Source organism: Hypoxylon trugodes, assembly GCF_022578975.1.
Source record: "Hypoxylon trugodes strain CBS 135444 unplaced genomic scaffold F4822scaffold_2, whole genome shotgun sequence".
Classification (NCBI taxonomy): Eukaryota; Fungi; Ascomycota; class Sordariomycetes; order Xylariales; family Hypoxylaceae; genus Hypoxylon; species Hypoxylon trugodes.
In genome coordinates, this window is record NW_026250017.1 from 3204289 (window position 1) to 3230342 (window position 26054).

The 26054-nt window shown below is 47.1% G+C and overlaps 7 protein-coding genes across 7 annotated transcripts; 4 read left to right on the forward strand and 3 right to left on the reverse strand.

Moving 5' to 3' along the window:
* Positions 1 to 91: 91 nt before the first annotated feature.
* On the reverse strand, positions 92 to 1584 carry F4822DRAFT_138613 (uncharacterized protein). The gene is made up of 3 exons (XM_051452808.1): positions 1471 to 1584; positions 626 to 1403; positions 92 to 550 (listed from the first exon to the last, which is right to left on the reverse strand). Exon 2 carries the CDS (start codon positions 1381 to 1383, stop codon positions 757 to 759), a length of 627 nt encoding a protein of 208 aa, XP_051318484.1. The 5' UTR covers positions 1384 to 1403; positions 1471 to 1584; the 3' UTR covers positions 92 to 550; positions 626 to 756.
* A 1116-nt stretch (positions 1585 to 2700) lies between these two features.
* Positions 2701 to 4031, forward strand: F4822DRAFT_138610 (uncharacterized protein). The gene has a single exon (XM_051452807.1). The coding sequence runs from the start codon at positions 2850 to 2852 to the stop codon at positions 3996 to 3998; it is 1149 nt and encodes a 382-aa protein (XP_051318485.1). The 5' UTR covers positions 2701 to 2849; the 3' UTR covers positions 3999 to 4031.
* A 606-nt stretch (positions 4032 to 4637) lies between these two features.
* F4822DRAFT_391860 (uncharacterized protein) lies at positions 4638 to 5951 on the forward strand. Its single transcript, XM_051457159.1, has one exon. It carries the CDS (start codon positions 4783 to 4785, stop codon positions 5452 to 5454), a length of 672 nt encoding a protein of 223 aa, XP_051318486.1. The 5' UTR covers positions 4638 to 4782; the 3' UTR covers positions 5455 to 5951.
* F4822DRAFT_391862 (tRNA guanylyltransferase) lies at positions 5918 to 7328 on the reverse strand. Its single transcript, XM_051457160.1, has 8 exons — positions 7207 to 7328; positions 7057 to 7146; positions 6861 to 6992; positions 6760 to 6804; positions 6532 to 6704; positions 6384 to 6472; positions 6224 to 6328; positions 5918 to 6170 (listed from the first exon to the last, which is right to left on the reverse strand). Exons 1-8 carry the CDS (start codon positions 7218 to 7220, stop codon positions 5952 to 5954), a joined length of 867 nt encoding a protein of 288 aa, XP_051318487.1. The 5' UTR covers positions 7221 to 7328; the 3' UTR covers positions 5918 to 5951.
* A 94-nt stretch (positions 7329 to 7422) lies between these two features.
* F4822DRAFT_391863 (WD40 repeat-like protein) lies at positions 7423 to 9326 on the forward strand. Its single transcript, XM_051457161.1, has 2 exons — positions 7423 to 8006; positions 8070 to 9326. The coding sequence occupies exons 1-2, from the start codon at positions 7648 to 7650 to the stop codon at positions 9130 to 9132; spliced, it is 1422 nt and encodes a 473-aa protein (XP_051318488.1). The 5' UTR covers positions 7423 to 7647; the 3' UTR covers positions 9133 to 9326.
* A 1119-nt stretch (positions 9327 to 10445) lies between these two features.
* Positions 10446 to 15873, forward strand: F4822DRAFT_425920 (DNA-directed RNA polymerase II subunit RPB1; the record flags this gene model as incomplete). The annotated part of the gene is made up of 4 exons (XM_051460444.1): positions 10446 to 10802; positions 10868 to 15679; positions 15734 to 15789; positions 15846 to 15873. The coding sequence occupies 4 exons, from the start codon at positions 10446 to 10448 to the stop codon at positions 15871 to 15873; spliced, it is 5253 nt and encodes a 1750-aa protein (XP_051318489.1).
* A 7195-nt stretch (positions 15874 to 23068) lies between these two features.
* Positions 23069 to 23704, reverse strand: F4822DRAFT_425921 (uncharacterized protein; the record flags this gene model as incomplete). The annotated part of the gene is made up of 2 exons (XM_051460445.1): positions 23069 to 23248; positions 23537 to 23704. The coding sequence occupies 2 exons, from the start codon at positions 23702 to 23704 to the stop codon at positions 23069 to 23071; spliced, it is 348 nt and encodes a 115-aa protein (XP_051318490.1).
* Positions 23705 to 26054: the final 2350 nt, after the last annotated feature.

Consider the following 26054-nt stretch of genomic DNA (forward strand, 5'->3'; position numbering starts at 1 on the left):
AGAGATAGCCTGCCATTGTTGTGTCCCAGAGCACCATAAACATCCTCTGACCTCTGCCATTAGCTTAACAATCAGCCACCCAGACTCACCCCCAATCACGCTAACAAACAAAATCACACAGCAGACCCCAGCGCCCCTAAATATCCGAAAGTATCATTTCCTAGTCTCCACCGCCCAGCCAACCAGATAGATTCTTCGCCTACATTAAATCAACCTGCAATGCAATAGGCAGCCTACCTACTTTGTAGGTAGACGCTTGACTTATAAGCAGTGAAGAAGTCGCTTCTGGTACGATTGCAAAGAAGAGCCATTATGCAGCCCCGTCAGAGCGGGACGCTGGTGTTCAGTGCGGTTGTACGATAGTAAGCTTGTAAGGCGGAAGAAATCATATCTTGATCTGAGGGTTTCGCTGTACTTTGATATTGGGATTAGAGGCGCATGGGGGGAGCTACATTTTTGAAATGTTAGGTGGGGAGAAGTGACTGAGTGCTGTTGTGGTGAAGAGTGAGGGCTGAAAACTTCGTGGTTGGACTTCCATCTTAGATCTTTGCTATGGGATCAAGTATTAGCAATCGAGTCCACCTAGAGAGAACATTTTGAAATAACCAGGAACAAAAACACTTACTACTATTGATATACTCAGCATAGCCAACGCATTCTTGTATCCTGATTGACTATTGACAATAACCGACGAGATATCCTTGTATCTTAATTTGGTTTGCTCGATATCGTCGTAAGTAGCTTCGCTTCTTAGCATTACCGTCTTCTCGACCCCGCGGCTTGTCCCGTCCCTGACCCCGTATTTGGCCCCGCAATGCCTATTCTTTCCTCTCTACTTCTTGTCATCATACGCGGAGCAACAGAAGGTTCGGTGCTCCCCTGTCGGCTCGCGCCGGCGCGTGTCGTAGTACCTGCACCTGCTATTCTCGTCGCAGGGGGTTGTTGGGTTGCTCCTGTAATACGCTGCATTCGAGTTGGGGGAGCCGCCGCAGTAGTGGTAGAATTAGCACCGCCGGGTTGGTTTCTTGCTGCTCGTAATTGTTGGAGGTATGCGGCGCGTGCTTGACCGGGTGATGTTTCGCGTCCACGGATCTGTTCACGGGCAGCGCGGCGAGGCTCTGTTATGAATGAATCGCTTGCATCATCGCCTTCTTCGACGTCGACATCCCGCATGTCTTCATCATCGGCAGCTTGTGGTGGGGATGGGGTAGGCGATGATGAGGACGTGTCCATTGCTGTTGGTTGTGGTTGATGCGACGGCGCCCGGGAGTTGTGACGAGAATGTGCTTGAGCCTGTGCGGCGACAGCAGCGAAGCGACCGTCCTCGTAGGCTGCGACGTCTTCGGCGGTGAGGGTGAGGGTTGTCGGTGGACGGCGGAGCATTGTGATTTTTATTTTTTCGCCTAGCAATTGTTCATATTTAGTGTGCCGTCTCCCTCTGGCTGAACATAAAGAATGGCGATTACCTACTGTAATATGCAATGCTTCGGTAGTTAGAGAGCGTAAGTGAACGGCGGAAGAGATGCTGCTGGAGGGAAATAATCAAGGTCGCCGTTCGGAACAATTGGTGAAAGGAATTGAGCGTATGGATATTAATAGAAGTACTCTTCAAGAAATAACTATTAATACAACTCTTCCTGAAAAAAGAACTGTAGACGCCGAATATTTATTTTGGGTGTGTGGGAAGAAAGAAGACAAAAATGTTGTAGCTGATGAAGAATGAAAACAAAAGCATTATCTTTGCGCCGTAAGTTCGTTTATTGGAGGGGTGGAGGGGCCACCTGCGGGGTTCGGATTTAGTGGTGGGGGGCTAGATACAGTGGGTAGGTAGGTACCTACGCCGGCCGGTTCAGCCCTATCAGTGGATACAATAGTACTTCCTACGTCAAACAGCTGGAGAACTGTCTTCACCTTTCCCCTACAACCCCCCTTCTTGTTTGTTTCCCACGGTTGGAAGTCACGAAAGTTCGCTCTCTATCTCCTTAGTAATCAACACCTTCCTTCCAGCTCTCATCCCACCTACCTTGCCTAGACACATTGCAGTAGCGAAAATCTAAAAGGAAATCCAAACTGTTCGGATGACCAATGCTATCATAGCGGCTTACTTAATTAACTCGACCATGATACTAGATTTGAGTGTATGAGAGAGACGGTGCTACCAAAACTAGAGTGTAAAAGAAGGAGCTCCAAACGAATAGGTTTGTATTATATCTCATGCTCTAACTTAATATTCTTCGAAAAGAGGAGAAACAGGATAAAGGAAAGAACAGCAAGTAACCTAGCATCGCTAAAGTCATGCCAACCGCCAACGGGTACATGTAGTATGATACTGACAACAGGCAAGTCCTGATCCAACAAACCCCCACCCCTCTTTTCGCCTTCTACCAGTTTCAGATTCCTTCGCTTAACCAACGAGTAGGAAATGGTTCTAGGTGAGAAAAGAACAAGATTCGTCCGATCCGTCGCCTTGAAATACTGCCAAATGGAGTAAGTGTTACAATTATGTAACTATAGAGTTTACTTATGTCTCTTATATAGTAATGTCGCGCCATACGCGCAGTATTATGAGACCTTTTTTCAAGCTTAATCTAAGCGGTAGGAACGTTGGTGTTTTAACTTTAACCAAGAGGGCGTGTTTAAAAGAGAAATTTCCTTTCTCCATCTGTCTCTCTGCTATAAATCTAACAACTTACAACTACCAACTGCTGGCTTACATATACCTACCTACCTACCTAAGTACCTACTATATAGCATCAAGCTAATACATATAGTTATTGTTTTTCAAAAGGGAGATACATTAAACCCTTTCCCATGTGGTTATCTTTTCTATTCCCATTATTTGCGGCATTATGGCCGCTCAATATGACCAAGACGAATCTTATGCGTCTCATCAATACATAATGGCAACAGAGCTCAATTTGATGCCACATGAGGTTATCCTTAGGCGTACCCTTACTCCTAACTCTATTATTTCGATAAAATCTTCCTTCGCTCGTCGCTTTCACCATGCAGTAGCCCATCCAGAACTTCAAGTCGTCGTAGAAATCGGTAAAGGCCTCCAAGGTAGTGTGTTCGAACAACTTGGACACGCCCTAGCAATGAAGAAAGAACGACGAGGAAACGAGCGGCTTCGAACAAGTTTAAAAAAGGAATATTCGTTACACAGTGCCGTCCTGGAAGCCTTTGGTCTATATGGGGAGATGGTCGAGAGTACTGTCCGAGTCCCACGTCTATTCTCCATCGTTAATCGCACAAACGATGATTTCTGGGGAGAATACCTACCTAAGTTGCCCGAGGATTGTCGTACTCGAGGCACCCTGGTTCAAATGGAACGCATACTCCCGTTGCCAAAAATCGTTCGGGAATCGCTGATCAACTACTTCTATCCTCGTGAAGACGCCTCAGCTCTGGACCCAAGTGTAGTACAGCATATTCTCGATAGCACGCCAAACAAGCACTGCCTCGCCAGGACATACCTCGGAAGAGATGATGGGGTATTTACGAGGGAGAAGTTTTCTCTTAGGAATTTCCCTCTTTACTTGAAGTCTATGGAACGCCTGGGCCTGGACACCCCAAACATAGCAGCCTCAATGGGGAAGGCATATGCTCTTATGCATTGGGGCGCTGGTGTTAACGGCGATCACGTCGAATTTGTCCTTGGCACGTCGGCAGTGAGAGGTCCTAAGGGACCTCCCGGGACTCCTGGGACACAACATCGAGCCGTAGGGCTATACCTAATCGATTTTGGGCAATGTGAGTCGGTAGACCTATCCGAGGAGCCCGAGGAGGTCTACCAGGCTCTCAAGGTTGCAATGGTAACTGGCGACAGTCAACTATTCATCCCACACTATCGAAAAAGTCCTGAATTGTATTCTGTTTTCAAGGAAGCATATATCGATGCGGGCAGGTTAATTCTGGTGGAGAAGGGTTTGGATTCTAATTTCAACGTGGACGAATTTATGATTGAGTATGAGGATTATACAGAAGACTTCTTATGATACCTAGTACCCTTCTTTGGTATTAATTAAGGGCTCGTGTTATGATGGTAATAGGGAATGTTGTTGTTATTGGAACCCTGTATATACCTCGCGACGGCGGCAACAAGCATAGGAGCAGAGCAGAAGAGATAGGTTTGGCACAACCACAACCGCCGCAGCCACGACCGCCACAATCATGGCGACGACAGTAGCCGCTGCGAAACATGCGGTACATTGGCCAATAACACCAACCACCAACACCAACACCAAAGCAACAAAGCTCGCGGGTTGTTGTTCAGGGGTAATAAGACGTACGGTCGTTGAAGAGGGTATGGTTGGTATAGATACACCTATAGGAGAGCATAACCAACAGCAAGCTAGAGATTCAATAGGACTATGCAGTGAGAATATGAATGATAAGAAGAAACATATATATTCATTACAACTTGAGGATATCCTGGAAATATTTGTAGAGTCATGAAATAGAAGTAGGTATTCAGTTAAACAGATACCCCCATAATCAGACTTTGATTCATTTACCGGGTACTCTAAATCGTGGTAAAGCATATAAGCGACAAAGGAGATTAATATATGCGCTTAATCACTATCGGTGATAATCTTTGTAGATCCACTAAATTTTTCCTTATCCTTCAACTTTCAACATAACAAAACTCCAGTATAATTCTAATCGACTCTAATTCAGAAATATAATATGTATTCTTGAAACATTAATTAAACATTTAAAGGTCAATCCGGCACAGCATATACATATACGACCGACAAATCACTCCTCCCACCTCCGGCGATGAACGCGCACGCCCTCCTGACAGCCCAGGGCTGGCGGGGCTCCGGGCATACGCTTCACCCTACGAGCGACGATACGGGACTCGCGCACCATATCCTAATCAAGAGACACGACGAGGGACGAGGGTTGGGTAGTAAGAAGAATGAGCACAAAATCGACGCGTGGTGGTTGAACGCCTTCGATCAAGCGCTTAAGGGCATCGATACTAAGTCTGGTACCATGAAGCAGACGTTAAAAGGCGGTGCTCTCGAGAAAATCACTGCGAAAGGCGCGGCTAGCAAATATACGGGGACTCGAGGTTTATACTCGTCGTTTGTTAAGGGTGGGGTTATGGAAGGCACGGTGGGTGCGGTTACCGGACTTTTGACGCCTCCTGTTAGTGGTGTGGGGACGCCGGTTGCTTCTGCTGCAGGGGATGAGAAGGATGATAAGAAGGAGACGAAGGGGGAAAGGAAGGCTAGACGGGAAGAGAAGAGACGACGGAAAGCGGAGAAACTTGTGAAGAAGGAGGCGGAGGAACGGGCTGCGAAAAAGGTCGAGAAGAAGAAGGTGAAGAAAGCTGAGCGGGAACGAATTAAGGCTGGGGAGACGAAGGAAGAACGTCGCGCTAGGAGAGATGCGAGGAGGAAGCGGAAAGAAGAGAAGAGAAAGCTGAAGGCGTCTGGTGGATGAACAGGCTTTTCTAGGGATGCGCTACAAGAGATCTACAGAAGATTTGCTCGAGGACGCTTCGCCTTGGGGAGATACGAGAGGGCATGGCTAGATGCGTCGCAAGTTCTATGAGTGGGCATATATGCTTGCGTTCGATAAGATGCTAGTACTGGCAATCTGCTTAACGCATCTCATACGACTGAGGACCCTGTTGTGGTCTATACCGCCTATGTCATTCTCTCACATAAACTATTATACCGACGAGAGCGGTTATGACGATGGCAGTCGTAAGAGCAGCTATTTCGCCATAAGACAAACCGTTGTAAACTTGTTCGTCTGCGGCGTCTTCTCTAAGCTTCAGTCGTTCGGTTCCCATTGTGGCTTCAGTGGTGTCAGGTATGGGTGCTTCAGGGGTCCGTTAGGGGTCGGATATATCCGGTTGACTACGGCACGAGAGATACGCGACTAAAGATAGCTCCTCATAAGAAGAGAAAATAATTCAAGACACTAAACTTTCATTACGTCTCCTTGGGGGTTTTTCCTGGTTTGTTGGATAGCAACCAAGGTCTTCTCTCCCAAAAGTCATCTTTTATAATATCTAGATGATCGACTAACACCCTAGCTTTCGCACGCCGTTTTCTGTCGCCCTCTTCTTGTGTCTTCGATTGCTTGGCAGGCTCTGCCAGCTCATCGGCTGCCTTTGCTACATCGTGACTACCAGGTTCGACGAGTTCGTACTAGTTATCGTCAGCATGTAATTATAACTGATGATTCAGGTGGTAAAACTGACATCTCGATATATTACGCTTCCCTTTTTGAAAATCTCTGGTTCATTATTATAATTAATTTTGAACTTTGAGAACAGGATTTCGTTCTTGTCGGCAGAAAGGGTTCCCTAGATACTAGTTAGACCGTACCTAGGTATTATCAAGAAGTAAAATATAACGCACCGATAGAAATTTCTCAGCAGACTTCGCATCCATCCCCCCTGATTGGACCAGCGACCAGAAAGTAGTGTTGTATAAGTTGTTGATGTGGCCTATACAGTTAGCCAGTTAGCACTCATGAACCGGTATGATACATATGAAAATTACATACAGTCTACCTGGCGCCAACTCATATAATCACGTAAGTTCTGTACGCTGGGGTAGCAAACGGCTCGGCCATCAAAGCTAGGAAGCGGTGGTGATAGTGGCGTATCTGGGAAATAGGTCGACCACAGATGGATATAATATGCGGTAAATGTTGAGACGATTGTCGAGGTTATCTTGCTATACACTCCCATATAAGATGCTTGTAGATATTATAGTATCGCGAGTGGCTCACCTAGCCCTCCTTTCAAAAAGGGTGCAAGTCTTGTGAAAAACGAAGCTGAAAACACTCAGTACGAGGTTCTACTGTTTAGTAGAGTTTAGGGGATGTTGTACCTAAACTCATCACTAACGCCGTATGCGATAGTGATATCGTGGAGTTCAGCCACCACCGCTTTAGCGGCAGCGTTCATTAGGTCAAGAGCTCTACGGTCATTGGGTTTCTCGAAATTGTACTTGGCGCATAGTCTACCACAACAAAACAAATCAGAATAGAACTATGAAACGAATTTGAATATCTGGGAAGTATTACTTTGTGAACCCTCTGCCGTCTATTCGCACCACGATCCAAGTATTTGGTAGTAAATTATCGACTTGCTCGAATTGTTTCACATATTCAAATCTAAGATTGTAAGTGTTAGATACATTATATCTAGAAACCTATTCGAAGGGGATATCCTGCCTTGAATTGGCCATCTTCAAAGAATTTCTCTTTGAGACAATATAAACTCTCGAATTTTGATTTGAAAAGGATATGAAACCACGTTTATTTGCAGTGGATGAAAAAAATAGCTTGAAGTTGTATCAAGATGAGTTATACTCAACTTTATTAGGTACTAAGATAGGTACAAAGCCTAGCCGCTAGGGTGTGTTTACAGTGGGGGATCAGCGGGGACTCCCTGCACAGATCCCTGCAGATTTACCTGGATGAGCTGCAAGGCTACACAGATACTTTTTAACTGCCGCGAGCTTCAGAGCAACTACGATCGGAATTGACGGTCACAAATAAATTATTATTTCCGAGTTTACTCTAAAGAGTGCATGTGACTTCCTCAGCATACTATAAACGCGTCGCAATCGCGATTATACCCCTTCCCGAGTCACTGAACACGAACGCGCCAAAATGAATTTGCTACTGTCCGACGATTACCTACTCCAAGACTATCCCGAGAATATCACCAACACCATCCGATCCGGTCATACAACATGTCTTCGATTCAATCGCAAAGGCGATTGCCTAGCTTCGGGTCGCGTCGATGGCACAGTAGTAGTTTGGGATCTCGAGACCATGGGTGTGGCGCGGAAGTTAAGAGGCCATAGAGCGGCCATAACTTCACTTAGTTGGTCTAGATGTGGTCGCTACTTGCTCTCCGCCTGTCAAGGCTGGAGAGCTGTTCTGTGGGATCTACAGGATGGTACTAGGTATCGAGAGGTGCGCTTTCGCGCGCCTATCTATACAGCGGATTTACATCCATGGAATCAGTGAGTTTTTCCTGGGAATTATAGCCTGGCTTCTAGCGTGTGCTGACCGCAATATCAATATAGCAACTTATTCGTAGCTTCCATATTCGACGAAGCCCCATCGCTTGTCGACATGACCGGTTCGAGCGACGCCAAACACACACTTCCTTCCGCGCCGAAACGGACGAATACCGATGCCGATGCTGCAACGAAGGAAAAACAAGCGAAAGAGGACGCAAAACAAATGACCACGGCGACGGTTTGGACAGCAGCGGGAGATCACATACTTGCAGGCACAAACAAAGGTCGCTTCAACATCATAGATGCCAACACACGCGGAATAATATGGTCAGAGAAGATATGTAGTTCTGTTGTGACTACGCTACGATTGACGGGTTCTGGGCGTGAGTTGCTAGTTAATTCCCAGGACCGCATCATTAGAACCTTCCACCTACCGAACCTCTCCGCGGAGGACCTCGATCCCGATACGATACAGATGCCACTAGAACACAAGTTCCAAGATGTCGTCAATAGGCTTTCATGGAATCACGTCACCTTTAGCGCGACCGGAGAATACGTGGCAGCGTCTACGTATAACAATCACGAATTATATATATGGGAACGAAATCACGGAAGTTTGGTTCGAATGCTGGAGGGACCTAAAGAGGAACAGGGCGTCATCGAATGGCATCCCCACAGAGCTGTACTAGCCGCGTGTGGACTCGAAACCGGTCGTATTTACATTTGGTCGGTTACTACGCCACAGCGGTGGTCAGCATTGGCACCGGACTTCGTGGAGGTAGAGGAAAATGTGGAGTATATCGAAAGAGAGGACGAATTTGATATTCACCCGCAGGAAGAGATTAATAAGCGAAGGTTGGATCAAGAGGATGAGGATATTGATGTCTTGACTCTGGATCTGAGCAAAGGGTACGATGAGGAAATTGATGGCGCAGGATTTCGGATGCCGGTACTGTTCAACCTTGGCGAGAGTGATAGTGAGGAAGAATTTGTGGCAGTATCGACGGGTACTGTGCGCCGTCGGAGTTTAGGGGAGGCACAGGAGGGCGAGGTTCCCGACGAGGAAAAGACCGCTGGAACTAAGAAAACAGTCCCTGCGAAGGGCACGAGGGGTAGGAAGAAATAAGTGCGATAGTCTAATATCAAAAAGAAATCTTGAGAGTATCATCCGTGGCGTCTGATTTAGTGAGGTTTCTATGCGCCCAGGGGCCTTAAGCACTGTTTTAGGGGATATATGACGTTTAGGTAGATCGGTAGGTACCACCTACCCAGATACAGTGCACAATGTCCCCGAGTTTATCCCCATGATGTAAGTAACACCCACTGTATTTAAAGTGCAGATCAATTTGGCCGATAAGCACTATGATGCACCTCTAAATTCTGTTTGTGTGGCTCGCACTATCTGGCTGTCTGGGTATGGGGAAATAATGTGCTCACTGCTGTGCTCACACACTGTAAAAACTTAGAAGGTGCGCATTGGCCGTTTGTATGCACCGTGCTTGACTCACTGATCGGATAGGCCTGTACATGTGTACATATACCCAGGTATCTTCGGAAAAAACTAAATAGCTATGGGACATTCTACTTCTACCTTTTCATCCCATTCTGACATGAAAAGGAATTCTTTCACCATAACTTTCTATTTCTAAGTTCTGCATACATATATCTTTGCATCTCAAACGAGAAGCCTCGACATTCCTTTGTATGAGGGAACAAGATCTATACATCAAAGGTACGTACGTGAGTACATATTTTTAAGAGACCCACCATTGTGACTCGGTCAGCCGCACGGAGAAACTTACTTCCTTTTATTTTTTAGTATCGTACCGAAAACGGACTAGTGCATTGCCGTGGCGGTTCTGCCTCATTTTCCTTAGTCTTTAGTTTCCTCAACTCCTTCCCAGGAAAGGTCTTTCTCCCAATCCACAACAACAATCTTACCGTCGACCGAACATCACGACGCGCCTCGGGTATCGCATCGAGTTGACTCCCGCGACATCTCGACATTGCCTTTCACATCCGAATAGTGATTTTTCGATCGGCGCGATTCTTCAATCGACGTGCGCGCGCCTTGGCACGGTCCCAATCATCTTACTCGGGCCTTTGGCCTGGTTGGCAACGGGCCCTCCAGCGTCATCCTTAATGCCAATATCGACGGCAATTTCCATCATTCTCTGCGCGGTCGGTCGTGTATAACACTTTTTTTTCTATTATTTCATTTCGACCGACATCGTCCGCTCTCTGTTTTACGATTCACGAATCAACGAATTCTTTCGCGCCTCACCTATTTTTTTCGCGTCACCCTCACTCCGACTTTTCACTTCTTTCTACCTCGCGAATCAATCGAGGTATCATCATAATCACGCAAACCATCGGAATACTTGCTATTTCACCAATTTAATTAACTTAGTCTAGCTTCTGGCTAGCAAATCAATCAAGATGGCGAATCTTCAGTTCGAGCACTCGGATGCGCCGCTCAAGACGATCCAAGAGGTTCGTTTTAGCATCTTGAGCCCCGAGGAAATCAAGGCCGCGAGTGTCGCGCAAATTCAATACCCAGAAACTATGGATGAGAACCGAACCAAGCCGCGCGAGGGAGGTCTTAACGACCCTCGTCTTGGCTCCCTCGACCGCCAATTCAAGTGTGCTACTTGTTTGCAACCTATGTCTACCTGCCCTGGCCATTTCGGTCATCACGAATTGGCAGTGCCTGTTTTCCATCCAGGCTTCATCAAGAAAACGAAGAAGATCCTGGAATGCGTCTGTGAGAACTGCAGCAAGGTTAAGGAAGACAGAGTCAGTACCATTCTAGCTCTTAATTCTTGACTAACCTGGATCTTGTTGATGCTGACCAAATATAGAGTAATCCTGAGTTTGCTGCAGCAATGAATATTCGAGATCCGAAAAAGCGTTTCCAGGCGGTCTGGTCCATTTGCCGAGACAAGAAAGTGTGCAGTAACGAGGTACCGAAAGACGAGGACAAGGAGTACGAGCCAGGTAGCAAACCGAAAGCCGTCGGCCATGGTGGATGTGGTAACATTCAACCTATCGTTCGCCAGACTGCCCTCCAACTTTGGGGCAATTACAAGCAAGTCAACGAGGACGGTGTTAAAACCACTACTAAGAAGGAGCTTACTCCAGCTCACTGTCTTGATATCCTCAAGAAAATCTCCGACGAGGATTGTATCGACTTGGGTCTAGATCCTCGCTATGCACGACCAGACCATATGATTCTCACGATTCTACCTATCTCGCCACCTCCCGTTCGACCCAGTATCTCGATGGACGGCACCGGTCAAGGCCTGAGAAACGAGGATGACTTGACATACAAGTTGGGTGATATCATCCGTGCGAACAGCAATGTGAAATCCGCCATCGAGTCCAGCGCCCCGGCCCATATCCTTGAAGAATTCCGGCAACTTCTACAATATCACGTCGCTACAATGATGGACAACGACATTGCTGGCCAGCCTCAGGCACTTCAGAAGAGTGGTCGACCAGTCAAGTCCATCCGTGCTCGTTTAAAGGGCAAAGAAGGCCGACTACGTGGTAACTTGATGGGAAAGCGGGTTGACTTCTCAGCTCGTACCGTCATCACTGGTGATGCCAATATCTCGCTTGACGAAGTTGGTGTACCTCGAAGTATCGCGCGTACTCTAACCTATCCCGAAACGGTCACTCCTTACAACGTCGACCGCCTTCACAAGCTAGTCGAGAATGGTCCCAACGAACACCCTGGCGCCAAGTATGTGATCAGGCACGATGGAACTAGAATCGATCTGAAGCATCACAAGCGCGCTGGTCAGATTACCCTTGAGTATGGATGGAAGGTCGAGCGACACCTTCAAGATGGTGATTATATCATATTCAACCGTCAACCCTCTCTACACAAGGAATCTATGATGGGACACCGAGTCAAGGTCATGCCCTTTTCCACGTTTCGACTCAATCTTTCGGTTACTTCTCCGTACAACGCCGATTTCGATGGTGACGAAATGAACTTGCACGTACCCCAGACCGAGGAGACGCGAGCTGAAATTCGTACACTCTGCTTGGTTCCCCTCAACATTGTTTCTCCTCAACGAAACGGACCGTTGATGGGTATTGTCCAAGATACTCTAGCCGGTGTGTACAAGATGTGCCGACGCGACGTTTTCATGACAAGAGAACAAGTCTATAACATCATGCTCTGGGTTCCTGGCTGGGACGGTATAATTCCCCGGCCCGCTATTCTCAAACCAAGACCTCGTTGGACTGGTAAACAGATTGTGAGCATGATCATTCCCAAGGAGATCAGCCTTTACACCAAGCCTCCCGGGGGTACTTGGAACCCGCCCACGGATGAAGGTGTGCTTGTCCAGTCTGGACAGCTACTGTTTGGTCTGCTTACAAAGAAGAATGTTGGTGCGGCTAGTGGTGGTATTGTCCACCTTTGTTACAATGAACTTGGACCCGAGGGTGCTATGGCCTTTTTGAATGGATGTCAACGAGTAGTTAATTACTGGCTCTTCCACAATGGTCATAGTATCGGAATTGGTGATACCATCCCGGATAAGGGAACCATTGAGCGCGTCCAAGTCCACATTGACGAGCAAAAAGCCGAGGTAGCAAGTCTGACATTAGATGCGACTACCAACAAGTTAGAGGCCCTTCCGGGTATGAATGTCCGAGAAACATTCGAAAGCAAGGTTTCCAAGGCTCTCAACTCGGCTCGAGACAAGGCGGGTACCACCGCTGAAAACAATCTCAAGGATCTCAACAACGCTGTGGTTATGGCTCGTTCTGGTTCGAAGGGTTCTTCTATCAACATTTCCCAGATGAGTGCCCTTGTCGGTCAGCAAATCGTGGAAGGAAAGCGTATTCCTTTCGGCTTCAAATACCGAACATTACCTCATTTCACCAAGGATGATTACTCGCCAGAGGCTCGTGGTTTCGTCGAGAACTCCTACCTTCGTGGTCTAACGCCTTCGGAATTCTTCTTCCACGCTATGGCTGGTCGTGAAGGTCTCATTGATACTGCCGTCAAGACAGCCGAGACTGGTTACATTCAACGTCGTCTGGTCAAGGCTCTCGAAGATGTTTGCGCTCGGTATGATGGAACTGTTCGTAACTCACTTGGTGATATCATCCAGTTCATCTACGGTGAAGATGGTCTCGATGCCATGCACATTGAGAAACAGCCAATGGATCACTGGGTTCTGCGGGATGTGGATTTCGAGAACCGTTACCGTCTCGATGTAATGGAGGGTATCCGTCCGCCGGTGCTTGAAGCATTGGAGTACGGTCAAGATCTCGTGGGTGACGCGCACGTTCAGGAGCTCCTAGATATGGAGTGGGAGGCGATTTGCAAAGACCGTGATTTCCTCCGGAATTTGAAGATCAAGGCCGAAAAGCTAGAGGATGCCTTCCAACTTCCTCTTAACATTGGTCGGCTTATTGAGTCATCGAAGAAACTTCTCAAGGTTGATGATGCCAAGCGCAGTAATCTTTCTCCGCAGGATGTCATTCCCGTGGTGAAGGATCTGTTGGACCGCATGATCATGGTTCGCGGTACCGATGATGTTTCCAAAGAAGCTGATCATAATTCAACGCTTCTTTTCAAGGCTCTACTACGTTCTCGACTAGCGTACAAACGTCTGGCTGTCTTCCATCGGCTTAACAAGCTAGCCTTCCGACACGTTATGGGTGAGCTAGAAACCCGTTGGTCTAAGTCGATGGTGAACCCTGGCGAGATGGTTGGTGTATTGGCCGCACAGTCCATTGGTGAACCTGCCACACAGATGACGCTCAACACGTTCCATTTCACCGGTATTTCGTCTAAGAATATCACACTCGGTGTACCCAGATTAAAGGAAATTTTGAACGTCGCGAGCAACATCAAAACCCCGTCTATGATGGTTTACTTGGATGGTGACACATCGCAAGAACACGCCAAGACGCTTCGAAGCGTAGTTGAGCATACTAATCTCCGCTCTGTCACGGCAATGACTGAGATTTACTATGATCCCGATATCGAGTCTACCAACATCGAGGCTGATGAAGATTTCGTTACATCATACTTCCTACTGCCCGACGACAGTCAGCCAGCGATTGATAGACAGTCAAGATGGCTTCTCCGTTTCGTTCTGGATCGACAAAAGATGCTTGATAAGGGACTTACCGTTGAGGATGTGGCTATTCGTCTTAGAGAGGAATATCCTAACGATCTTGCTGTCATTTGCAGCGACAACAACGCGGACAACCAGGTCATCCGAATTCGTCCTATGACAGAAGATAAGGACGATGGCGATAAGGCGATCGAGGATGACGTGATGCTTAAGCGTTTGGGTGAACATCTGCTTGAGAACTTGACCTTACGAGGAATTCGCGGCATCGAGCGAGCTTTCTTAAACAAGGGAGTCAAGATAGCCGTAGACAAGAGCGGCGCCCTAATCCAAGCGAAAGAGAACCCTCTATGTGAGGAATGGTATCTCGACACTCAAGGTACATCTCTACGACAAGTCCTTGCAGTTCCTGGGGTTGATTGCGGACGCACAATTACAAACGATCTATGGCAAACTTTGGATGTCTTTGGTATCGAAGCTGCACGACTTGCCCTATTGAATGAGTTGCGAAGAGTGTTGGCTTTTGATGGTTCCTACGTCAACGAGCGTCATCTTGCTCTCCTAGTTGATGTCATGACATATCGCGGTGCTATTTCCGCCGTCACTCGTCATGGTATCAACCGAGCTGATACTGGTGCGCTGATGAGATGTTCCTTCGAAGAGACGGTCGAGATTCTTCTAGAGGCTGCTGCCCACGGTGAAGTTGATGACTGCAGGGGTATATCCGAGAACGTTATGCTTGGTCAACTCGCACCAATGGGAACTGGTCATCTCGATGTATTCCTAGACCAGAAGATGCTGGACACTGTCATCTCTGACAACTCCAGGTTGGCTCTGATGCCCGGCATGAACATGAAGGATGGCCCAGTGGAAGGCGCTGCGACTCCCTACGATACCGGATCTCCGATGGCCGATTCCGGTTACGGTATCTCTCTTGCGTCACCTTCAATGGGTATGGGTAACTTCTCGCCAATCGTTGGGGCCGGCTCCGACTCGCCTTCAGGATTCGGAACAGAGTATGGTGGATTTGGTAGTGCCAGTCCCTACGGAGGACGAAGCCCAGGGGCAACTAGTCCTTTCTCTGGTGGTGCAACACCTACGTCTCCATTCAGTAGCTATGGTGGAGGCTATTCACCAACTTCTCCCGGTGGCAGCTATTCGCCTACATCTCCGATAATGGGAGGAGGTCAATACAATGCTTCTCCGCAATTCAGTCCAGCTTCACCATCGTTCTCTCCCAGCTCGCCTGGATTTAGAGCCCCGAGCCCTAGCAGCCCGACTTACAGTCCTACATCACCGAACTACTCGCCGACGTCACCGACCTCCCCGAGGCATTATTCTCCGACCTCGCCCAATATCAATTCTCCTGCGTCACCGAATTATTCTCCCACGAGTCCGACATACAGTCCGACGTCCCCTCGTCACCATGCGGCTTCTGCGTCGCCAGCTTATTCGCCTGTATCGCCCAGTTACTCACCAACTTCGCCGATACACTACTCGCCGACGAGCCCATCCTACCGGGGTGCTGGAGCACAGCAGTCCCCAGCGAGTCCCAAGTACTCGCCTACGGTTCGTTCTAGCCATGTTACTGAAATTTCCGATTCCATGCTAATATCTTCGCAGTCTCCTGGATACTCTCCTAAGACACCTGGCCCTGGTGGTAGTGCTAGCCCGAAGTTGTATGTCACATCCCCCTTTGATTAATCGATAGTAGTATGCTAACCAAGATCCATAGCTCTCCTACTTCCCCTAAGAACGATTAGTTCTTTCTTGCATAGTATACATTCACGGCGTTTCGCGCATCATTCACACTCGCATTTAAGGGGTTTCTCGTTCTGGTTTTTTATTACTATTTTCTTTTCTTCTATTACTACTACTATTCCCCCGTCTTAGTGGCACGTTCTACTAGGCAGGCTTAATGCATCATCATAGAGGAAAAGATCCCCTCCCCCTTCCAGGCACCCACACATATATCAGACTAGAATAAAAAAGTTTGCAGTCATCGCAGAAGATGGAAAAAAGGAAGTCGTTTGAGAGAAAAAGGCGAAGGAGATCTTTTTTCTCTAGTCCACGTTGTACACTAGTAGGGGACGCGAGAAAGAGCAGAAGAGGCAGGACTGGCATTTGATTTCTTGTTACTCCATTTTTTCCCCTTCCCGTCTTTGGTCCTCCCTTTGTTGTGAGGCAGACGGACGATGTATGGGCGGCAGATTGACATTGCGCCATTTTGAGGGTGGGGTTGTTTTATTTTGCGGTCGTCCTGTTCTTAAGGAGAGGGCTAAGTAGGGACGACGAGGTACGATCGAGGCGGAAAAATGAAAGGAGAGTGCGGTCGGGAGTAGTTGGACAGGCGCAGAAAATAAAAATAAAAGCACAGATGGACGCAAAAGAGCTGGGGCGTGCGAAACAACGAACGCACTACTAGTTGTTGCTTGTTCTGTTGCTACCTAGGTTCTAGAACTACTACTACTATAGTGAATCCGATTGCCTTGTTTTTGCAAATAATGACGCGATAGTATCCTGTGAATCTTCCGAAGTAATCTACCCCTATACTAATAACTAATTACCTACCTATAACATCTGTCTGCCCTACCGAGCTTGGCAAATTCTCGTATTCATACAAGATTGTAACATTGTAACGTCATATCATGATCATGGTGGTTGAACCGCGTAATTTGCTTGCGAAAGCGAAAGAAAAAATAAAAAAAAAAAGGCGAAGTGGTTGATCCGGCTTTAGGGGATTTCTTTCGGATGGTAATGAATAAGCCACCGGTGAAAAGTCGTAGTTACGAGAACGATACCCTATAATATGCCCCCTGGTTATATGTGAGGTGTTGTAATTGCCTATTACCAACAAAGTGAAAGACTGAAAATCATTGTTTTTATATTGGCTTATTCTTATTATTACCTGTTAGCTTTTCGCGACCGAACCAGATTTCGATTTGGCATTGGCGGCGGGTTGGGATGATTTGCATGCATGCATATACGTGCGTCCCTAGATGCTGGTATAGAGGCATGTACCTGTTACTTACTATGTATGATGCGATCCTACTATAATCTACCTTACATATGCTATATGTATGTACATAGGGTTTCGTAGGGGTTCGTGGTGGTTCAGTGACCAACAACGTCGTATTCCGAGATCCGCCACGTTGGGTCTTGGGTTGAATCATTGGGGCGTTTTGTTTCAAGTTGGAAAAGTTCCGTGCGTTTGAGCCTGGTCTGGTATGTGCGTACGTAGATTGGTTAGACGTAAGACTCCTCCATCCTATGTGCCGTGATCCTTTGTTTCCTCGGCGTTCTCGCCTCATACTTGCAGCTCAGCTGGAAGGTCCGTTTTATTCATTTTTTTTTCTTATCTGGTTTGGGACCATTGCTGGGTGCCCTATATAGCAATAAGCTAAGATGGTGGGGAAAGACGTAAGAAGAAAAAAGCTTCTACATGGAACAACTGCATTTTCCATGTTTCATGTTTGACGCAGGGTGCGATCAGTTAATTGAAGAAAGAAGGTGGCGGCCGGCGCGCAAACGGACATGTGCCGTAAACCACATGTACACCACGTGAGGGAGGAGAGTGGAAAGGCGGAGATTTCCGCCTAAAATGCCCCAAAAAATATATGTATTATATTGTCACATGGCACATCCTTCTCTTTCCGGAGGTGCTTTGTAAATAAGGAGGTGAGTAAGAACAAGGTTGGGGTCCGAAAGCGATTGTGCGGGATAGGCGCGGTGTCTAACGTAAGAGTACCGATCTGGGGCCATAAGGCTGGTAGTGAGAACAGCGAGGAAGGATAGTGGCTTGGGCCCATGTCCCAAAGGCGGTAGTTGTAAGTGGGCTATGCCCGGTGACTGGGCAGCTGGGGCAAGCCGGGGATAGTTCATGCAGTACTAGGTACCTAAGCAAGGGCAGATCAGTATGCACACCCTGTCAGTTGTTCTAGCCAATTCCCATAAACTGGGAGACTTGGCGGGAGGTTCGGCTGAGCCTTTCGTATAATTATAGAACCTCCGGCCAGCTCGGCAAGGCGAGCCTGTAGAAATCACATCTCAACCGGAAAATATCCCCCCATGGTCTGGTTATTTCTACGAATTCGGGACCGCTGATATCTGAATTCGACACCAGTTTTCTTAGCAAGCTACCGGTGGGCGACATTATGTTTGAAGGTGTGCCCGGTCTGATCTAATCTCAATAGTACGGAACTGCCCCCCACGACTGGGGATGGCGTAAAGAGCGGGTAAGATAATGGTTATCTTTTTCATGTAATCAACAGGGTGATGAAGCTGACTAAAACGTTGGTCCGGATGGGTAGATCGCCGTCTGGGAGATGCAGTCCCCGATATTGAACTGCTCGACCAAGTAGTCACACTGCATTCTGTGCGCTAGATTCGGTCGAAACCGAAAGGCCTTCGCAGTAACACTAGAACACATATAGAAACGTTAAGCGACAGGAACCTTTGTTGGGCGTCTATAGAATTGACTGCATTGAACGCGTACGTCAGCTATAATGTACCAGAAGCAGCAAGGGGACGATGATTAGGTTAGCTATTCCCTCACATGCGTCCTTCTTGGCCACGAGGTTCGACGATATACGGATGTAACTATTTGTCAAGACTGACGTGAACTGGGTCAATCAGGCGATTTTAACCAGTCTGCTATGGCTGTGTTTTTCTTTTCTAATGTTTTGAGCTTACATATAGAGAAGTCTGAAGACTTCACCAGGGCTGCGTGGCTATCAATAAACAGCGGTGAGAGATGCAAAGAATCCTTACCTTTCCTCCCAGTCTAGTTTTAATTGCGTCAGCGTGAACGAAATAGAGGGTATAACTCTGGCACATAATATTATTGTGCTGAATTTCAAAGATTGATCCTGCTGCCCGAGTCCTTCGCTTGACTGTGATATTGGCGCATGTAAGTCGACGCCGACATTATACTAACCAGTATAGTGTTCCAAATTATATGATACCTATAGAATGATCTGATACCGTCAGCATGGCTCTATAAATGATCAATCTTACTTGTTCGGCTCTTAAGGGAATAGGCTTCAAAGTGGCCCAAAGCCTATAGGCAGTGGCTGCAACACGATCCCTACGCAGGACCCCTAGCCAGATAGCTTATGTCAATTCGTTATATGTTTGAACGGATTTAAATAAGCTTAGTATCTCTGTCCAGTATAAACAGGGCGGTTAGTTTCAGGACTGCAAGATAGTGAGCGGGGGCCATTCTACTCGGGGTCACCTAGTAACATATTGGAAGGTCGGACCAGGGCAATTGAAGATCCTAACACCGCCGCGATGCAAAAACGAGCGCCGAATACCACGGAAGTAGTATTCGTGGGGCTTTCTTCAGAATGTACACAGTCCCAATTGATTTACGGAATAACTCCGCATAGCTCAGTCATTATACAGCATTTGTTAAAGGCTTGTGATCAAGGTATTAGATATGAGAAACCCAAGTAGTCGCATGATGCGCATGATCTCTTCAATCTGTATCTGACTGTAGTAACGGTACCTAGGTAGTAAATCTCGGGGATAAGGAGGTTTCTAAATTGATTAGCAATCATGATATAACTAGGGAATAAAGGAATGGCCACGGAAACCAAGCTATATCAAACTGGGTAGACTCGATAGGGCGATATAGAGATTCCGGAAGTTCGACACGACCTATTTGTCGCACGAGGAATTTTACCTTGTCGGTGGGGCGGTTTGAACCGAGCTTAAGCAAATCTCCGTTCGACTACCCCATAACAGAACCCGACGAGGATATCGAAACCCGCCAAGGAGACATATTCGTCAAGCTCGGTGAGAAATGAGCATTGTCGGTGAGTCTTATCTCGCCACAGAGCCTGAGACAAGGTGACATTAGACAGAGAGCAAAAGAACAGGTGTCCTGCAAGCTCAGCGGAACCAGGAAATGTCCTGTCGTTCCGGTCTCACGCCGTGCAAAGTGCTAACATGTTCAATTAGCAGTTGTGTTTTGCGTTCATACCATAGCTAAATCGCGCACCCGGGTGTCTGTTGCAGCAAGATTGTCGCGCTGAATACCTAACCGGGCGGTGTCACGGAGGATCCAGCGTAAATTGGGAAATCATCCGTAATAACATAGTTTCCTATTCTGTTTACCATATATGTTAGTTATTCGGGGATTGCGATATGCATATTCTGCATACCCCTTCTTATACCTAGGTATGTGCGATATAGGTATGATCATTGGTAAGTGAACGGGGAACGATCAGGTTAACGATTATCGATTATACGCAACCCCACAAGCCAAGACCGCTCCGAATTGACCAATCAAGTTGGGGGGCAGTAGGCACTTTGTGCCATTGTGGAATTTCCCTTACTTCTTTAACCCCTGTGTGTTGCATGGGAATAAGAGCTTTCCGGGTAGAGTTAATAGGCTGGCGAAGCCAAACCATGGGTCTGGTTTTCGGTTGGCCTGCCTACAAATCTGAGGCAAGGCTGATAGGGCGAGTTCGATGAACTTAAGATTATAGGATAAGCCTAATGTGACTTCAGTGCAGCCAATCCGCAACCTGGAGAGCCCACTTGGCAACCACCAACGCTACATTCTATCACATCAGTATAACCTGTGGAAGTTGAACAATCCGGGTTATCCAGATAGCGGTACCTAGCTTGTCAGGTAAGAGCGAGGTTGGCTACCTAGGTAGGTAGTTAGGTAGCCAAGGAAACTCATTTCCTTTTCGTTCTCGACGTTGGAACTATCCTAGACGCCATGAGGCGGTTTCTAACCGCGCCGAATACACGCCGTAGCCGCCACACGTTTAGATCATCCCGGAGCCGCAAGGGTTGTGCATGAGGCGATGATGGACGCAGGGGTAATGGCAGCTTTTCCACTAGGATACCTAGGTACGTTACCAGGTTAAGCGGGAAGGAATCCGCTCCAGCCGATCTATGACGGCAGCGCCGTTGGCGACAAGCGTATTTTTTGAATGGCATTGTTGATCCATGAAGATGCAGACATAAGAACGTTTCTTGTCCACCGAACAATATTCCGCCTTGTGTTTGACTGATGCAAAATATGTACTTATCCAGGGTATTGATTTTAACGAATGCGGTCGACTGCACAGCACGGTTGTGTGTGGAATTGTGTATCTCCGGATTATAATCAAGATTATAGAACCACTATTAGGTACTTCTCAGCCGTTGGTTTGCCAAGACTAATTCGCAATCAGCTAGAATGAGTTACGTAGACCGTAAGACCATAGTTTGTTGGTTTGACACATTCGTATTGTTCGGTCAGCACACTGCCCTAATTCGGCCCATAGACGCAGCTTTCCATCGCCATCCGAGTCTTGGGTTGAAGGCGATCGAATAGGCGGTGATTATAGGTTGCATTAGGGGTAGTAAGGGCTTACTTGGGTAACACAATGTTGGCAGCGGAATGGAAGAAAAATAATATAGGATAAGACAACTAGAAAAAAAAAAAAAGAGGGCAGAATAAAGGGGCATAAAGGTAGGTTGCCTTGGGGAAAGGAGACTAAAAGCTCGTAAAATGTCGTGTAATCCGATGTTGTATGCTCAGAACAGGATAGAATGTCGTATTTGCCGGGACCGGGCCGCCCTAACGGGCCAACGCGCATTTAACGATGGCGCGGTGTCGAGCAAGTAGAGAACCAGTGGCGGGCTTTCGCCCTCCCACCTCGACCGACTGTAACGTCAAATGAGCGAATAAGTAAAGTAGAAATGTAATGCCAATGAAGATCAAGGTTGTTGGTCGTCGGGCCGAAGGTATACTCCTACGCTCTTACGGGCAGAGTCATGTAATTAGACGCGATGTGACAGGGCTGACGCGCCCATGTAGGGTTGCGGTAGGGTCGCCATTGGTTGGAGAACCGCGATGAACGAAATGAGTAACCATCAATCTGAATAGGGATGATCGGTCTAGACGAATTACCAAGCTAGGTAGTTAGTCATTGATCCAGGTTAATCTACCTAGGCAACTAGGTCCCCGATACTGCGCTTTTCATTTGTGTGTGGCGGATGTATGGGTAGGTCCGTAGTGGTAGAGTGTGGGGGGAGAAGATGCAAGAAAAAGGGAGATTTAGATTGAGTTGTGTGGGAAGAAACCTGGAGGTGGGAAAACTAGATCCGATCGTTCCATTTGATTAGGTACTTAGGCTAGGGCTGCTAGGTTAGGTAACTGGTTATTACAGGTCAGGTACGACCAAGGTGGGCAGCAGAGACAAGTCTATGAATCACCGTACCTGCCGACGCCGAAAGTTCTCTGTCTCCTCTTTGCTTTAGACCTTCCCCTTCCCCTTCCCCTTCCTCTTTTTTTTTTCCCTCTCGTTAAATAGTATTCGCTATTGAGATGTACATCAAATGTATCGTTTCAAACAGCCAATCAGATAGGAAAGTGGTATGGTAATGTACCCTTAATATAAATATACATATTGTACGACGTCGCAGCTACCCAATATTATGTAACTGCCGATTTGACGTACATTCAATTGAAATGTGTCGTATACCTACATGCTACATGCTACATGCTACATTGGGTAGCCAGGCACGCAAGGGATAATGCTACCGAAGAGATAGAGTACTGACTTTTGATCTAGGCTAAATGATCAATCATTTCGCCAAAATCGTAACCTTTCTCCAATCATCACCCACCAAATTATGACTTTCTCTTTTTTTTTCTTCCAACCATCACATTCAAATTCTTTATTTTAGTTTGTTACTTTCTCTCGCTTGCACCTCAATAATCACATGATGCATACTGGATGCGAGTAGCGCCTCATTACCTGCAATTCAACTCACGGCCACGGTAGGATTCTTCCAATGCGGCGCATTTTCTTCGCAACGTCAGCTTGTCTTCACCTTATTTTTGTATTTCTAAAATACGCTTGTTCCGTGTTGGCCGCCAACAGCAATGTTGGTTGAATAAGTCCCGCGCATTCGGGGTTGCGACCCAACTGACATGGATAATCAAGGCTTCTACTGCTTCTTGTTCTCCTGTGTTCTCTGTGCTCTAAGTGCGACGATGACTCCCTCCACGTCTGCCTTGTAGTAATTATCTGTGCCCTCGGATGGCCACTTTTGACCGCGGAAGTGGCCGTTATATTTCCTCGTGTCACGTTTTACGGCCGCGACTTGACCGCATGCTGGTAGCCGTTTCTGCCATGCCATTCGACGCGAATTTCGGTGAACACTTTTTAAGAGTTGTGGCAATGGACTCGGAGTTATAGAAAAATGAAACAATGTAATTCAAAGGGAAAAAAAAGACTATCTGAAATTATCCCACCCGCCAGTCAAGTACAAAACTAGTAGTAGCTTTTTGAATCCCCCCCTTTAAGAGCCCGCTCCATGGCGTCAATGGAATCCGGGTCAGATTGCTCCCAGAGAAAAGAAAGCAAATAATAATAATAATAATAATAGAAACAACGACTACCGGATGTAGTCCACCTTTCCGAGCACTTCGAGAGAGTGTATGTGTAGAGTTGCCGAATGCTGACGCCAGGCCGAGTTTTCGACAACCATTGGTAATAGACGAAAGGCAAATTGAGGTATCGAGGCGATTGCTCGCAAAACGCTCTTCCATCCTGCGCCCTCACTCCCCAGCCGTCCGACCATGTTCGCCAGAAGGGTTCCTACCAGTAGATATCTCCAAGCAGAACGCCAAGTCAGTCAAGGACAGGAACTATAAAGTCGATGCCCTTTACATAGAAGCGTTTGATGCTTAAGCGTGTTTATCACACGGACCATCGTTGCTAACCGCTTCTGGCTTTATCCCTTTAGCGCAACTTCCAATGCTGTTTGGGCTCTCGGCACACGGGGCTTCCTGTGGCTCGGTGCATCCACATGAGTATGTGATCTGGTAAATCTTGCACATTTTGAAGATGAGCCTTCTCGGATTGTGACGGAAATCGCAATATGTAAATGATTTAGATCTATTCGTCTCGAGTAAGTACAAGCGTGTGTGTAGTCAAGGTGGTAGACGAACGGTATATTCAAATCCAAGAGGAAACTTTGTGATTTTGATGAGACGGTCTTGATGATTTCAAGGACGGAGCGAATATGGTATGTAGATAGTTACTCGTAAAGATTGATTCGAATAGTTTGAATCAGATGTTGAGTAGAGTGCGTGATGACGATGAGAAACAATATTGATTATCGTAGTGGGAAAGAGAGGGAATTTATATTGCTCGAGGCGGGATCGTGAATCACCTTTTGTGTAGACGGGTATGTCTATGTCAGGTCCCTGATTGTTTGTCACAAGATCGACTAAACTGTGATATAAGCGACTTAGCCGCGGGATGCTTCAGTTGGTAGTAGACTACCGCGAAGTGTTTTTTGGCCGCCGCAGCAGATCTCGAGAATGCCCTGTTGGGAGTAGAACAACTTCGGGCTAAAATAACAGGTGGTGTGTATAAATTAGCGACTATCATCAGACTGGAAGTCACCCTCCTTATTTCCAACATGTATCTAGACAGTCGAAGAACTTATAGAGAAAAGGGGAAAGTGTAATATGAGCTTGCTGCAGTTGGAAGTGTGGAATGGCGGCCGCGAGATACGCGTGGGTTCTGCGGCAGCAGCTTTATGCATCCGTGAATTCGGTGGAGAAGTTGGGATTAGGGTCGGTCCTTGGAAAAGAACCATTGGGTGTAGAAGCGGACGTCATCTGGTAAGGTACTCTAGAAAAAGTCGTTCTCCTAAGGCATTTCCACCACGCAGGTCAATGGCTCAGTTCCCGTACTAGGGTCGAACTACCCGTGGACAAAGCAGGGGTATTGCGGCGTTCCGATCAGGAAGACAGAATACAAAATAGAAACCGGTGGAGAGGAGTATGTAAAATGAGATTGAATCGAGTGTGTGGGCGCGCGTTGGCGGCCAAGAGAGGAAGAGGACGTGGTTGTAAGGTTAGGTAAGGCACGGTGCTGTAGGCAAGTAGTCCATCCACAGGCGTTCTTCTCACCAGCAGACGGGCCAATCTAGTTGGACAATGGCCCTTAGGGGTCGACCACTGCCCTAGCAGTAGAAATATACGTCTGACAGTTCCTGCAAACCGGTTGGCAGAACATGCGAATGATCCCGGGGCTGTTGCGTTTGCTTCCTTTTTTGATTGTAACCGTTGGCTGCTTTTGATTTCATCATTATACCTAGTTGTTATCATGTGTGCTACCATATTTTGCCCGCTAAAGGACTAGGCAGCTATGGGTATCCAACAATAGTATGATTTCCTAGTGCTAAGGATTCCCGCAGAGCACTTCACGAGGCCCCCGAAGGCATGTCAAGTGCTGTTAGACTTGCCTAGGGACGCCACACAGCTAGAGCTTCGATGTTTGTGTGTTCACTGGACGCCGGACCCGACAGCTTATTTGGGGTGAGAGGGTTACGTACTTAACCCCCGTCCATCCTTTCCCGATTGCTTGCCCTGACCTAGCTCCAAGGGTGGTGGAAAGTGGGCCATCCCGTAGGCAAGCAATGGGCAATGAGACAGGGAGATCTAGATATGGACCGAGTGCGAAATGTAGTATTATTTTTTTTCTCTCGAGACGAAAAGGGAAAGGAGGGGGATAATTTGAAAAAATAAAAATAAAAATAAGAAAATGAAATAATGAAAAGGGCAATAATAAATCGTCCGTCTGGGCGGATGTGCTCTGAATCCTTCCCGTTGGGACCTGACCTAGCCAACTGCAAATCTATAGGTATGTAGGTACCAAGAACATCTGCGGCATGTGTTAAGTTGAAGTGAGGCCCCTGGCATTGCTTCGTGGAGCTTACAGTAAGTAGGGGAGAAAAGCGCATAACCCTGTCAAGGCGGCTTAGATCACCAGTTGGCGTGGCTTTATCAAACCATACATATACCCGTTAGGTATAGGTACCTAATCGTAGGGAAAAAAATAAGATAAAATAGCGAAAGGCGAGATGATGGGAGAATGGAAAAAACGAAACATGGGAGAATCACAAAGTCCAGGCAGGT

Excerpts from the sequence above, each read along its gene's own strand:
- F4822DRAFT_138610 (XM_051452807.1), top strand. The coding sequence starts at position 2,850 with ATGGCCGCTCAATATGACCAAGACGAATCTTATGCGTCTCATCAATAC.
- F4822DRAFT_391863 (XM_051457161.1), top strand. The coding sequence starts at position 7,648 with ATGAATTTGCTACTGTCCGACGATTACCTACTCCAAGACTATCCCGAG. Across the intron at positions 8,007-8,069 it reads GATTTACATCCATGGAATCA|CAACTTATTCGTAGCTTCCA; the intron begins GTGAGTTTTTCC and ends ATATCAATATAG.
- F4822DRAFT_391862 (XM_051457160.1), bottom strand. Across the intron at positions 6,805-6,860 it reads GGCGTTAGTGATGAGTTTAG|CTTCGTTTTTCACAAGACTT; the intron begins GTACAACATCCC and ends GAGTGTTTTCAG. Across the intron at positions 6,473-6,531 it reads GAGTTGGCGCCAGGTAGACT|GCCACATCAACAACTTATAC; the intron begins GTATGTAATTTT and ends CTAACTGTATAG.
- F4822DRAFT_391860 (XM_051457159.1), top strand. The coding sequence starts at position 4,783 with ATGAACGCGCACGCCCTCCTGACAGCCCAGGGCTGGCGGGGCTCCGGG.
- F4822DRAFT_138613 (XM_051452808.1), bottom strand. The coding sequence starts at position 1,383 with ATGCTCCGCCGTCCACCGACAACCCTCACCCTCACCGCCGAAGACGTC.